Source organism: Piliocolobus tephrosceles, chromosome 7 (genome assembly GCF_002776525.5).
Source record: "Piliocolobus tephrosceles isolate RC106 chromosome 7, ASM277652v3, whole genome shotgun sequence".
NCBI lineage: Eukaryota > Metazoa > Chordata > Mammalia > Primates > Cercopithecidae > Piliocolobus > Piliocolobus tephrosceles.
This window is the reverse complement of record NC_045440.1, coordinates 65,589,791-65,605,130: the sequence shown is the minus strand read 5'-3', so window position 1 is coordinate 65,605,130 and position 15,340 is coordinate 65,589,791. Positions and strand designations below refer to the sequence as shown.

The 15,340-nt window shown below is 36.8% G+C and overlaps 1 protein-coding gene across 2 annotated transcripts in view; it reads left to right on the top strand.

Moving 5' to 3' along the window:
• The window catches only part of LOC111549281 (cytochrome P450 7B1), a 207,912-nt gene that overhangs the window by 180,598 nt on the left and 11,974 nt on the right, over positions 1-15,340 (top strand). For both annotated transcript variants that reach the window (XM_023222425.3, XM_023222424.3), the window contains exon 5: positions 9,365-9,540. In XM_023222425.3, the coding sequence (XP_023078193.1) occupies positions 9,365-9,540 (176 nt within the window). The remainder of the gene's footprint in view (positions 1-9,364; positions 9,541-15,340) is intronic.

Sequence of the window (15,340 nt, the reverse complement as noted above, 5' to 3'; positions counted from 1 at the left end):
ATGAGTTATTCTCTATTCTTTCTGTATTGACATTTCATCCTGCAGTATCCTTTAGGGTACAATATTCCAAGTTTCTTTGGACAAATGCAGGAACAAATGTTCACATATTTCTGTTTATTCCTTTGACAATGTAGGCAAGCATTTCAGTCTATGTTGGTCTCAATTTTTTATCTTTTAAATATGTTCCGGGTTCTTTAATGGGAACTTTCAGGAGCAAAAGTCCTCCCAGGTTTGGTCAGTGTTCACCATCAGTGGCCATTGAAGAAAATGGCCCAAGTGTTCTAGAGATTGTTCTCACTTCTTAGGCTAAGGCCCATTGAGACAATGCCAGAAAGCATGCCTTATACTGGCAGTCAGTTAGGAAAAATGTGTTGCCTTGTAGTTTGTGTCTTTAGCATAGGTTATCAAATACATTTTATATTTTCTTTAAAAAAAAATCTTGACATTACTAAAATACAAATGCTCTTTAATTTTTCTTTGCAGAATTATTGGGGAATAAATACAGAAAATTTGTGTAAATTTTGGGTAGTTGCTCCACTTGGATACACAGTACTGGCATATTTATAATTTCTATGAAGATCTAGGTTGCATTTCCCATATATTCAAACAGTTTCCCTTGCATTTTATGAATAAGATGACATATATTGGGAAGTAAGCAAAATACACTAAAAGGAATATGTGTTTGTGTTCTGTATAGTTATTACTCTTTAAAAATGTAGTTGTAATTCATCCACTCTCTTTTTACTTTCAACTTTTTGCTATTAAAAAATCATTTTTAAATTTCAGTATTAAAGCGGAAACATTTAAATTTATTAGACTAGAAGAAATGGCAGATTCCAGAGTTATAATTTGAGTCCATTTAAGCCCATAGCTAGAGCTAGAGATTTTCACTGTTGGGTCCCTCATAAATTTACAAGTCTCCTGTCATTGACAAATGAATAAAAACAACAAAAATCCCAAGCAAGTTTAGATCCACCTGGATAAAGGCAGTACCTTCAGCAGCCTGGATGGTTCATCACGACCTCGGTTACCAGCAGAGGCCAGTGTTGTTCATTACGAGAATTTAAAATGATGGGGCTGACTGTGATCTAGAAAATAATGTGTATTTTTTTTCTTTCAAAAGATAGAAGGTTTATGCAGATCAGAGCAAACTTATATGTGAATTAGTTACCTAACAAATAACCTCTGCAGATAGTCATAGCTCAGTTGTATTTCTCCGTATTGAAAGAGTATGAACTATATGTGCAAAGGCAAGACGTACACAAATATTTACCATGTGCCACATGGTATGTGTGTATGTGCTTATCCTTCTTGTCTTCTTTAGGAAACAGTTCTATGTAGTTTAAATGCAATGTCTTAAAAAAAATTAAACTTTTATCATTATAAGAGGAAAAAAGATAACAATGACAAAATGATTGCTGTACTTTTTCCAGGAGGTAGGATTTTGGCACTATTACAGCAAAGAGAAAAGACATTCTTCTTTTTACAGAAATTTTGCATGTCATCACACTTTGATTATAAAGCAGGGTTGAGAAGGAACTGCCAAAGTCTGTTTAAGTAATTCAAAGCAATCATCTGCTGTAAGAGGTTATGATAGATTTGTCCTTTTTTCAATGCTCTTGACAATCTCTCTTTAAAAGTATTCTACTCTTATTTTAGGCAAAGAAAACAACTCTATGTTTTTTCTATATTTATGTATCTTGTTAAGATTCTGCTTATCATGACCTCAGTAAAACATTTTACCTATTAATAATTAGTTAAGATCTCTATAATTACATTTAAATGAAAATTTAAAATAAGTTGGTAGATATGAGGTTTCAGTAACTATTACTTGGAGCTTAAATCGCAATAGGAAAAAATTGCTGATAGAATGGAAGTTTGAGAAACTCTGAGAGAAAAGTAAGAATTTTTCAATTATCCCAGAAAAAATCTGGGGTGGAGTTAGTATTTAGAACTGCAGGTTTTAGATATAGGAAAAAGAAAAGTATAAAAGATAATTCAGAAAGACAAAGATAAGAAAAAAAGATAATGCAAGGAGTGAAAGCTCTCAAAATTGGAATTTTGATAAATCAGTTGCAAATAAGCTTGATGAATACCACTTCTTAATGGTTTATTTGAATAACAGATAAATAACTTAGTATAATGGTACACGGTATAGACTCAATAAATGTTATCTGTTGTTATCACCAAAATGACATTTAACCTCTGCGATGTCCCTATGTAGTTTGTATTGTTTTCTTCATTTGCAGTTATTTATGAACATCATGCTCAAGTCTACCTTACCTCATAGGAGCGCTCTTTTGATGACTCACCAGTGAAAACAGCAAATATACTCTAGAATGTCAAGGTATATTAAAACTGTCACATGGCTCAGGTGAATTGCAGGCACCTAATGTTGTTCAGTGACATATTCTCAAATTGAGAAAAGTTGCAAACATGGTCCAGTTGCGGGATATTAAAGTAAAGGGAGATGCCTTAAAACTGGAACTGGGCAAAAACTGTAATACTTTTTTAAAAAGAATATTATAAATTATAACTCTAGAAGTATGAGCTTGCAGTGAGTCCACATCGAAATTTGATGAAAGATTTGAACCAATTGTGAGTAGTTGGTGTGGGACGGGAATACAGAAATATAATACTAAGGTCCTTTAATAACAAATAATAATGATCATTAGATGCAATCCATGTTAAATATATTAACGATTTCAATATTCCAGAGCAATCTTATAGACACTGTTTCATGTCATCATCACCAGGATACTCTGGAGGACAGTGACAGCTATTATTTTGTCACTTTTACAGATGAGAAAATTCTCAGGGTGCTAAATACCTCATCTAAGATCGTGGAGGTGATAAAGAAGAAAGGCAGGTCTTTAACTCAGGTTTTCTGACCATACCCATGCTTTTCCCCTCAGGTCTGTTGGATACCAGAGCCCTTGAGATCTTTTTTCATTATCCCAGCTGACGGGAGAGGAATTCTTTGTATCTCAGTTCTACAAAGTCAGGCATGATGTGCATGTGGGCAAGATCAGGCAGCATGGGCCAGAGGATCATACAGTTCGCTGAATTTTTAGCTTCAAGATAAGATATTTTGAATGATAATATTAATAATTATTTGAATATGTGCCTGCCACTGTGTTGTTTTATGTATATTAGGTTGTTTAATTGTCAAGTATTTTTATTCAATTATTGAATAATGAGGTTCAGAAACATGACTTAATGCACGCAAGTGATACAGCTAGATAGTGGCAGAACCAGAAGTTGATGCCAGATCTAACTTTAATGCCTACCTATAATGACTGTCACCTCAGAAAAAAATGCTCTAGAAATGGACTGGAGACCTTGACCACTATTTTTTACAAGATATGTATTACTGATTCTCAAATGCAGTTGGGTTTAAGGGTAAGGATAGAACTAGAGGTTCACATTAGAATCTTGTGTGTATTTTTTTAATATAAATGAACTTTTTATTTTAGAATAGTTTCAGATTTATAGAAAAATTACAAAGATAATAGAGAGCATTCCTGTGTACCCCCCACACAGTTTCCCTTATGAACATTTTACATTAGTGTGGTATATTTATAAAGATTATGGGTTTTATTTTGAAAAAGCTCATTCGAATATTATAAAATAATTGTGTATTCGGAAGCTTAAAAGTTTACATAATTCAGACAATAGTGAAGTTTAACAACATCCTCTCTTCTGATGAGGATTTACAGAAGATATAACTTTAGGAACTTCTAACTGGAGGAAGTGGGGGAAGGATATTCTACAAAGAGGTACATCAGAAACTCAGGGATGTAAATAGTGAAAATTTTCTATCTAATATAAGGAAACAGCAGTTAAAAAGTGAAAAATATTGATTTTGATGTTCATCGGATTTTCAGCTCAGCACAAAGCTAAGGTGGTTAGATAATATAATGAATGCTGGAAACAGAATGTGAAAGGATTGAAAAAACAACTGTAGTGAAAATGCAGATTATTGTATTTAGATCTAAATATTAACTTTGTAAGAATAGGATGAGAAACGTGACTCAGCAGAAAAGGGTTTAAAGCAATGATTCTCAGCCTTGATTGCTCATTGGAACCACCTGGGAGGCTTTAAACACTTTGCATACCTTTCCCTACCCTTAGAGATTCTGATTGCGTTGGTCTAGGGTGCAGGCTGATGGCTTTAAAAGCTCCCTAGGTGATTCTAACGTGCAGCCAAGATTCAAAGCCTCTAATTGAAAGGTTTTAGTTAATGCAGTGGTTCTGATTCCATTAGACTGGAATGGGGCATTTATTTTGTTAAACAATCCCAGGTGATTCTAATGGGCATCCAGGGTTGCTGATAATCTCTGGGATATCAGAAAATTTAAAACAATAGTGATATTATTTCAAAAATCTGTTGCTCATCTGCTCCCAGGAAATAGTAGTAGAAGCATGGTGTCTAGGGACAGAAATTAATAATTCTCTACTTTTCCAACTAAAATAGTACACACCTAGTTGTGCCAAGTCTTAAGAGGCAGATTGACTAATTGAATTCATCCAGCATGGCAAAGGCTAAACAATGTATCATCTCTGACACACAATTAGAAAATGGCATGATAGTTGTCTTTACATACTTTGAAAGGGTTGTTATGTGGAAGAATGATTAGACTTTTTAGCCTGTGTGTTTTATAAAGGGTGGAAATTAAAAGGAGGAAAATTTCACCTCAATATGAAAAATAGCTTTCTACTAAATGCTAAAATAGCGTTTAGTAGAAAGCTACTGAATGCTACCATTGGAGTTACCCAGTTAGAAAATGTGTAGTATCAAACTACAAAGGAGTAGATTTTAAGTGTTCTCACCACAAATAACTGATCAGTATGTGAGGTAATTGCATATGTTAATTATTTGACTTAACCATTCCAGAATGTATGTGTATTTCCAAACATCAAGTTGTACACCGTAAATATATCCAATTTTTATTTGTCAATTAAATAAATAAATAAAAGCAACTGTGCAATATCTTCAGTAGGGTCTTGGGAGCATTCCTGTTTATATGTATCTTCCAACTTTGAAGTACCTAGATTGCATTGTCCATGAAGTCCAAGTCCATGTGCTGTGTTCCTTTTTCACACCAGCAACAGTGGTTCAGTGCTCCGAGCAGAGTTGGGCCTTAATAAACATTTATGGAATATATGAATGCTGAATTTACATGTCTGTATTTTATCTGTGAACCAAAGACTGTGTCTGAGATGCAGAGTGAAGATAGGCATTTGTACCAATTCAGATTTATTTTTAACCTTACTTAAGATATACAATTGTTGAGCCAAAGATTAATTATTTTGCCTCAAATTATATGATTATCACAATTTCTTATTTAACTTCTCAACTGTCTTGAAGACAGTTATGTAGAAATGCACACACACACACACACACATCATGAGCTTCACTCCATTCCATCACACCTTCCAGGACACACCATCTCCATATCCAACCCCTCTCCCACTTTTACAACCACCTTCTCTTTAAGATCACCCAGTGTTCAGCCCCAGTGACTGCAGCAGGGCCTGGCTGTTCATTTCACTCCATCCATTGCTGCTATCCTCTGATCACCATGACTAATCAAATGGCATGCCAGCCTGCACCAATCATTAAGATGACCCAAATTAACAGCCTGGCCATGTCACAGTACATTCATTCCACATACACAGACAGGGCCTAAGTGTGAGGCAGAAACCCAGATATGCTTATTTGTTTTTGCATTGTAACATGCATTATTGATTGTCATGAGCTGCTTTAGTGCTTTAAATCTGCAAATGAGAATCATCCGTCCCTTATTAGAGCCAGAATTGAGAACTGAGAGCAAAAGAGAACATGTATATGCCTTTTTTAACCATAATTTTTTATTTGTTATTTTCCTTCACAGTTGTGTTGTAAAAGATTTTAGCTCAAGACATTCCCTGGCATTTCACTTAGAAGGGATACTTAATCAAAATAGTTTTGTATCTGAAAAGAGAAAGAAGTCTTCCCTAGCCAGGTGAAGAATGTAGTGCATGCTCTGAATTGTGAGATCATATAGGGAATTTTGTAATCCAATTTCCTAGCATATACCGGTCAGTAAAGCTCAGTTCTTAACAACTCACAGGCAGCCTTATCTTGATCACAGTTGCAGTTGTTGGCACCTTGCGGTGCCTGGTGTAAATTTTATCTCAAAATATTTGTGTTCTTGATGGCCATTTTTCGACAATGCATTCTAATAATTAGAGTCCTATTACCTGCTAAATGTTAGTATAAATTAACAATCCATTATTCACAATAAGTTTTATAAAACATTTACAGATAGAGATCATCTTTAATTAAAATTAACTTCCATATGAAAGCCAAGTGCATTAATGACTCACAGTGACCTTTTATTACCTGTCCCCTGTTTTGGCTGGATGATTGACAGCTTGCTGTTTGGCTACCATGTTGAATTTCAGCTGACAAGACTTTTCATTTTAACTCAATTTGCCCGCCTATCACAAGCTGGTGGCAGGCCAGACCCAAGTCACCCAGCTTTGCCTCAGCAGCTTGCTCTAGTTCTCATTAGTACGCATTTATTCAGTGGAAATTGGAAGACAAATGCTTGAAGGCATGTGAACTAAGTATAGCAAATTAGGTTTAAAGACTGAATATTTATAAGTATATGGAAAGTTTTTTTTTTTAATTCTAGAGCGAATTGAGAACTGAGTGCTAGCTTTGGTATAAAAGAAATTAAGATAGAAGGGGGAAGATTCTAAGAATAACAATACTATAAGCTTTTTCTTTCCATTTTGGAAACATGTAAAATCTCTCTGACAACACCTTATCAAATAAAAACCTGGCTTCTCTTTCATGGAGTGCTTGCACAAAGAAGTTTAGCACCTCATGTGTGAGAAGGGGGAAAAAATGAGGGTCATGTTCATTTGTTGCTTGGTTATCCCTTGGTATGTTTTAAATTGCCTTGTTTGTTCGGCACTAGCACAGAAACAGATGTTGCTCTACCGTGCAGGATAATTTACTGTACCTCCTGGTGCAGCATGGAAGTCCTCCCAGGGCCCAGCTGGTCTGTCAGTGGCACTGGCTGGTGTCTGCTCAACTATGACAACTACAAGTAGAGGCTGCAATTTTTTTTTTTTTTTTTATTGTGCAGTTGTCATTCTTCTCAACGTATAGCTCTGCCTGCATTTGTACTGGGGCTGGTGGAAAAGCTGCTGGCTTTTGTGTCTGGATATTATTCTGCAGAGCCATGTAAGCTCTTCTCTCCATTGTTGATAATAACAACTCATTACTTTTGTCGTCTAATGATTATCGGCATGATCGCTCGGAGCGAGAGCCAACCTCATCTTGCACACATAACTGGTACTGGAAGGTAAAACAGATTTGTCACTTACGATCTGACCGCTAAGCCACACTTTGCGCTCCATTATTGTGATTAACTTCTACATAAGATATGCTTGCCCAATTGTCATTTGTGATACTGCGGTGGGCGCAAGCTGCCATGCTTCCCGAGAGCACATCAGCCAATCAGATTTGACCATGTTATTCGGACTGTTACATGCCTGCTCTGTCACAGCAGCCATCCCACAATTATTTTGCTTTTGTGTTTCTTCTTCCCACACCCCTACTGGACTTGTTGGGTGAACAGCATCGCTACATATGTCAGCTACCATTTCACACCACAAGCTAAAATGATGCTGTGCTATTGTTGCTCCAACAGAGCCAGCAGCAGTACATGGGAGGCCGACCCTTGCTTTTCACCACAGAAACGTTGGTCCTTAGTGCCCTGCCATCTGAAATCCATCGTGTCTGGTGCCTTGTGGCTATCTGCAGTAGAGCCCATGTTCCAAAACCAAAGTTCTTTTCTGGCCTCATCACCAACAAACCGATTTGACTCTGCCTGATTATAATAACGAAGGCAGTCCAAGAGAAGATGCACTGCCTCACTGTACGTCACATTGAATCACCACACTGGCCACACAAAGCTGACCGCAGCCTCATTTCTTTAGACAAATGCATGCTTAAGGAAAAACCTCCTGGGAGAAAGCACCCAAAGCTACTTGATAGCCTTATGCAGGCTGTGCATAGATTTAAATTTTACTGAAATAACATTTATTTTTATTTTTGGCTGATGCAAGCCCTCACGGATGGGCCTGCCTTTAATAATCTAATAATTGAGTACTCTGTGTTTCAGAGCTTTACCGAACACTGAGAAACTGGGCTGTGTGTGTGTGTGTGTGTGTGTGTGTGTGTGTGTGTGTGTGTGTGATTTCTAAATTGCAAGTCATAAACACGACCATTTGTTATCATGTGAAGGGGGAAAAAACTCCATTTGGGGCTTTTTTTCACATTGCTGATTAGAGAGAATCAAGCTTTATATTCTAGGACCCATTCACGCTGGTGGAAACATAGTCAGTTTTGATTATGAAGGGAGAGATGCAGACCTAGACAGGAGCTACACGCTGATATGCATGCTATCAGAATGATTTATGCAAATTATGCATATTATTCCCAGAGGAATTCCTCCTCAAACTGCCAGGATAAATTGCCGGAAATTAGCCATAAAATCTGTCATGCTAGGAGCAAAAGGTGAAGGCCACTGGGAAAGCAAGGACATTCAGCTTCTGGAATCTTCCAGGATATGATGATGCCTGTTATTCTCCCTGGATGCTGAGGAAAATGTGATTTTCTTCTGAATCCTCTAAAAATGTTTTCCTTTTGAAAATTTTCCAGCAAATGTTGACTCACATTTTATTTACAGCTAGCATAAAAGAAATTAAGTGTAAAGCTGTCTCAGAAAGCACTACTACAATTACTTTACTATTAACTGCCTAAGTGGTTATTAAATGGCTAAGCCTGGCTTTAAAGCATCACAGTTCTAAAGGTTTGTGGAATGACTCACCAGCTGTGTGTTTTAACTGGGATATGGTTTTAATTTCAAACATGTATACCCATAACACAACATTCCTCTCTAGCAGGATCATCCTCTCCTACAAAATCTTAATGACTTTCTGCCCAGGTACAGACATGATTTAAGTGTGGAATGACTTACAGGAATGACTTAAGTGTGGGGGAGTGTACATGTAGTTTCTGTGTGTTTCAGAAGGAGGGGGCATTGTGTGAATGACAGGTACAACACTGATACCTTCTACCTGTGAGATGCCCCTAAGCCTTGCTGGAACCAGACCACTGCCCCTGCTCACATCCTGTGCAAAGCCACCCTTGGCTCCCTCTTGGTGCTCAATGTATGTAATGAAAAAACAGTTTCCTTTTCAATCAACGCTATTAGTAATGAGCTTTTATTGCAAATTGAGAGCACTTTTCAGGAACAGCCCTATCTTAATAAGCTATCTTTTTTTTTTTTTTTTCCTTCAGAAAGCACCATTTTTGAAGCTTTACGACTGTCCTCATATTCAACCACCATTCGTTTTGTTGAGGAGGATTTGACTCTCAGTGCAGAGACTGGCGACTACTGTGTGCGAAAGGGAGACTTGGTTGCCATCTTTCCTCCAATCCTACATGGTGACCCTGAAATCTTTGAAGCTCCAGAGGTAAGTAAACATCAAGCCTATAATTGCTACTTCTTAGATCCTGCAGGCACATTCCTCTTCCATCCCTATCTCTTCCTCTTGCCACTTTGTTCCAGAAGGTGTTTGAGACAGCTTGAGGGCTTCTGTTTTTCCTCCTAATAAGAAAGCTTTCCTCTTTGCTGAAGTGTTCCCTAAGGATATCTTTGAAAGGTTTCATGGTCTATAAAGAGAAATATAGTGATGAGACTAAATGCTAGTTGCTTCAAATGAAATGGACATTGCGCCTTGGCCACTATTACATTTTGGCCAAAATTGTATTTTGCTTGGTGGAGAATTATTGAAAACCATGGGGTGCTAGCTATTGACAGGTGGCTTAGAGAATAAATGATCATAACTATTTTGCTAAGTGTTTCCAAAGTAAGGTTGACTGTTCCAAAGTCAGATAGTATCATTGCTGTAGTTAAGCCCATATACTTTTCCACCTCTTAGAAAAGGTATGTGCCCCTTCTTGATCAATTAGTATGGCATTATGAACTTGAGATTGTAAAGCTGCTGCTCACGGGTGAAGCTCTGAGGGTAATTGTGTCATCTCCTTGTGTTTTTTTCTGAAGCTGGAGTTAATGAATATCAAAGACTGGAAATTAATCCACCCTGGTTCATCCCTTAATACCACTTCAGAGATTCACCACCTGCATGCAAATTGAATGCAGTCCTATTCTGCCTGTGTTTTTCAGGAAGTAATGTTGCTGCAGCAGTTTTTGTGTGTAAAATGCCTTTTTTTCAAAGGGAAACTTTGCTGCTCTTTTTGAGCAATTCATAGCTGGACCACCTCTAAATCTAGTTGCTAAGATAGATGTTTTGCATCCAGGCTGAATTACGATATTGTTGAATTTTGAAAATTAACAAGAGAGCAGATTCAAATACAATTAGAAAATTTGCATTTATTTCAGCAGCAAAGGTGAATGACTTAAGTGTGGGGGAGTGTACATGTAGTTTCTGTGTGTTTCAGAAGGAGGGGGCATTGTGTGAATGACAATAACAAATAGTTTGTAGAGTATTAGCAAGTGAAGGAACATTCTGCAAACAACAAGCTTTATCTCCACTTTTGTAAATATCAAAGTACAAAATTATATACATAAATAGATATTCAATAAACAGGGCAAATGAATAGCCAATATCCAATATCTGGAAAATATTTTTAATTTTTATTTTTATCTACAATTATGCATTTATTTAACTTCAACTTACTATTTTCATTATGTGATTATTCCACTAGTCATTAAGTTTATTATTCATATCATGATGGTAAAATTAACATTAGTGTTATCAAGAAACAAAATGTTTACCAGATTACCACTGTCTTTATATCACTATGCTTTGGACTCCTCTTATTTCCTACCCTCATGATGGAAAATACCTTGATTTAGACTTTTAGGAACTTAAAACTCAAAGTTAAAAATCGAAAGTATGCTAATTTATATTTTTTTCTTTTGGAATACTCAATAGCAATGCCCAAACTTTACATAATAAATCAAATAGTAATCAGAAGGGCTTGCCTCATACAAAATCTGTGGCAGAACAAAATTGCAATATTGTGAATACTGATTTAGCATCATTAGAGTAGCTTTAACCTGAGTTGATGAACGCTCTCTATCATTTACTAGATACAACATTAGCCAATTATGCCTGACTAATTTTAAAATAAACTTGCTAATTTATTGTCACACCATTGTTTCCTTGAAATTAGTTGGAGAATGCTGATAATTCCTGGCACAGAAAAAAAAATGATATAGCTCAGAACCAGTTTTATAGAATTTGGGAAGGTCTTATTCATTCTATAAACATTTTCTGAGTGACTACCACTCTCAGACATATCGATTATTCCTTTGGTTCTTAACAACTTCATATGGCAATAAGTAGATGCTATAGATGTCCTTAAAATAGATGCCCATCCCAAGCCACCATATACTGACAGTAAAGAAAAGCAGATAGTTCTAGAAAAGTCTACCATGAGCCATTTGTTGCTGAGAGCATGGTTCAGGAGCTCATCAGAGACACATTCATCACTACCTGCCTTTTGTATCCAACACACCTTGAATGAGAAGACCAGTCCTCAGATGTTGATTACAGGCAATAGGTGTTAGGCCAAAAATATAAGGAAGGCAGATACAGGGATAATTATTCCTGGAAGACAGAGAGACAAAAGCCTCAGCAGAACATAGATTCTCCCAGCCCAACAAGGCATGGTTTCAGAATTTCCAAGCTCCAAAAACTCTAAAATTTGGCATTCCAAAGACAGGCCATGGTCTTCCATCATACTTGAGAGCTATTGGATCTGCATCTCCCTATTCCTGGAATGCCCCTCCTTATTTGTGCACCCAGCAGGCTCCAAATTACTCCATAGGAATCACCTAATCACCTCTTCATTGACAGTGTGCCTGATTTCCACCTCGTTCCTCAGAGAATTTGCCATTGCTCACGCTCTGGCCTGTGTGTACCCTTGTGGTGGGGTATAACACACAGTATTTTGCAATTATTTATTTGCTTGTCCTTGCTTCCATATGCTGTAAGCTCTAGAAGAGGAAGGACTATGTCATTCCCATCTCCGTATTATCAGTGTCTAGCACACAGGAGGCTGTACATATAAGGTGAATAAATAAGGGGATGCTTGGATAGATAAATGTACTTAAAGTGAAAATATGCTTCAGTTATAATTTTAAATCAGGACAGATACTGCACATTAACATATGTACTGGGCCTAAATAGATCAAATAAAGAAGTGATTTGTGTATAAATATAGCAATAGTATTGGGAGTGTTAAGTACTGTGGCAAAAGGAGATGCCAGGAGACATCTAAATAGGACCACTGGCTACTTCTGAACTAGCCCTCAGCTCTTGCAAGCATTTAGACCTAGTTTGGTGAAGTCATTTTGATTTTTTATTTAAAAGAACCTGAAAAAATAGACTTTTGGGTGTAGGTCTGAATTGTTAAATATTTGGAAAAATGAAGTTTAAAATACAATATGGGATAAATAAAAGGTGTTTTGGGACTCAATTGATCCTATAAGCTGCCAATATGTAACCTCTATATTAGGAATTATTCTTTCCCTGAATATTGGTTGCTTAACTTATTGTAATGTTAGCCATTCAGGTGGCTCAGTAGTAAATAGTGATGATTTCTTTTCAGCCACACAAGATACAGAACTGGAGCTATATAGAAGCTCCGTAGAGAAGACCAAATCTAAATCTGTTCATTGGCTTTCCTAGGTCCAGAGGTGCTGAGGGATAAAGGGAGACCCGGTGACATTGTGGGGCTCATAGGGAGAAAAGATCAGACATTTACGGTGGCAATGCATTATATAACCATGTAGGTAAAGAAACATGGTGAAATAACATTGTAATTCCAAAGCCTTTGGAATATCCCCCAAAAGCTCTGAAGATGAAAGATCTTCTTTGTTTAACCTAATGCAATTCTGCCCTATCTACTTCTTAGAGTTGTAGAGATAATAAAATGATTAATAAATTTGAAAGCCCTTGAAAAAATTCTAAATCACTAAAAGAATTGTGGTACCAATTATTATTTTGATTATTGCCACTGTTCTTAGAATGACATGACAGATGAGGAAGTACTCTCAATAATTTTTTATCTCTATTGCCAAATGGAATAGAGATTGTGCAACTAGTAGTCTTAAAGGAAACAAACATATATCAATTATTTACTACCTAGAAATCACTTTGATGGGTATAGTGAGTGACAAAGAAATAAAAAGGCCCCTCCCTCTACAAGCTTGCTGTATAAGGACTCACATAGCTAATTTCTCATAGTCAGGTGCTACCTATTGAGAAAAGGTTTTTGCCATACCAACAAATTCACAATTCTGCTTACCATATTGGAACTATCAGTGTGCTAGTAAACCAGGGCTCTGAGCCCTGATTTGTAGTGTTTGTCAATTTTCATGGTATAAACTACCCCCTTGGCCAATTTCATGTTACTAATGTGAAGACCCTAAACACAGAGTCAGGAAGAGATATGCATACTCTGACAAGCTGGTCAAACTGTCTGCAGCACACTGCCAATTTGAACCCAAGTCATGGAGATAAAAAGGGACTTCTGTACTCTGCCATCTTGCCTCCAGGGGCAACAGTGTAGCCCCTTAGCCATCCATTCAAAACACTGACCTTTTTTTTTATTATGAGAAAATCATATCTTTTGTCTAATTTATATTCCCATACCCAAAATTATGAATTGAGTGGATTCAAGACATGATCCTATTGTGTGTCACCTACTTCAGCAAGACCATGTTTTATGCCTTGTAACTTCAATGCTTTACATACAGGAAGTGCTCCAAAAAAATCTGTTGAACTGAACTAAACATAGTATTTGGAGAACACAAATTAGGGTGTTATGCAATCTTCCTTTGTCACGAATACCAAAATCTTTTCTCTATCCAGAAAATTGTGTCCTCTATCCAAACTTGATTTCTAGCGCTTCAATATTATGCAATTTTCTACTATTTGTAAACACTGAATATTCATCGACTCATCATACTCTACATATTTATTTACTCATTCAATATCTATGTTTTCTTCAAAAGCTTGAAAATGGTTTTTAAAATATACTTTTTTTCTCATGTATTTATTCATTAATTCAACAAACATATATGGAACCTCTACTGTGGGAACAGCATTGTGTTGAAGACTTTACACATACAGAGATAAATAAGAAAATATGATAGCTCCAAACTCCTGGGATTTCTTGGCTCTGCCATCTCCTGAAGGTTAGCTCTGTCTTTAGCTTGCTAGCAGTTCATCATAGTCACACATGATGAGGTCCAGAGGAGGAAAGATAATCAACCATTTCTTTTTGTTTTATTTTCTTCACAAAAAGGGGACTTCTCCTAGATGTCCCCATAGACTTTTCCCTTGTAGCACTGACCAGATTGTTTCACAATTCTATCCCAAACCAGTCAGAGACCCAAACAGTGTGATTACCAAGATTAGTGCCTAGACACATTTTATCCAGAAGAACAAGGTTGAGGGGTCAACTGCAACAATCATTAGAGGAACAATGGGGAACTTCCGTGTCTTATACCTTCTCTTGTGATTTTTCTATTCTCATCCATTTAATTGACTCTCTTTAATTGTGAAGCACCGTGCTTATTATGGTCACTGTAAAGAATTTCAATCAGCTCGATGAATTCCAAGTTTAAGTTTTTCCAAATGAATGGATACATCTTGAGCTTCCTGTACGTTTGTTCTGTGTCACTGTGACCCCAGAATCTCAGTGGTAAGATTATTATACTCCTTCCCTTTTCAGCTAAAACAAAACTATATCCCTAGCAGCTGACACAGGCCCTTCTTAACACTGGTTCTTGCTTAGGTTTTCCATGCCTAGGCAATAGGGCAAATTGCAAATAAATTTTAACTCAAAAATATATTTATGCCCCTGCGCCCTTTGAACTTGGTGGTGATCGCAGAGCTAAAGACAGCAGCCATTTCCATTTTAGTTTCATAAAATAAACAACTGAATAGGAATTTCTAAGATGCTTACTATGAGAAAATTGAATAGCATGTCACGGAAACTAGAGGGATGGTGTTACTTGTTGAGTAGAAATTTGAGGGCACTGAATATAAACGCTAGCTGAAAGTCATGGGTTAGGAGCACTCGGCTCTTGCATCATGTGTTGGCCATGGGCCTCTCGGAGGTTAGCACATTCATTTTCACAAAGAGGAACCTGAAAACCATGGTGATTGGTGATTTCTGGCTTATGTATGATATCAAGACACTAACTAGTGGAGCTACAGTGAGAGGCTTCCTAAC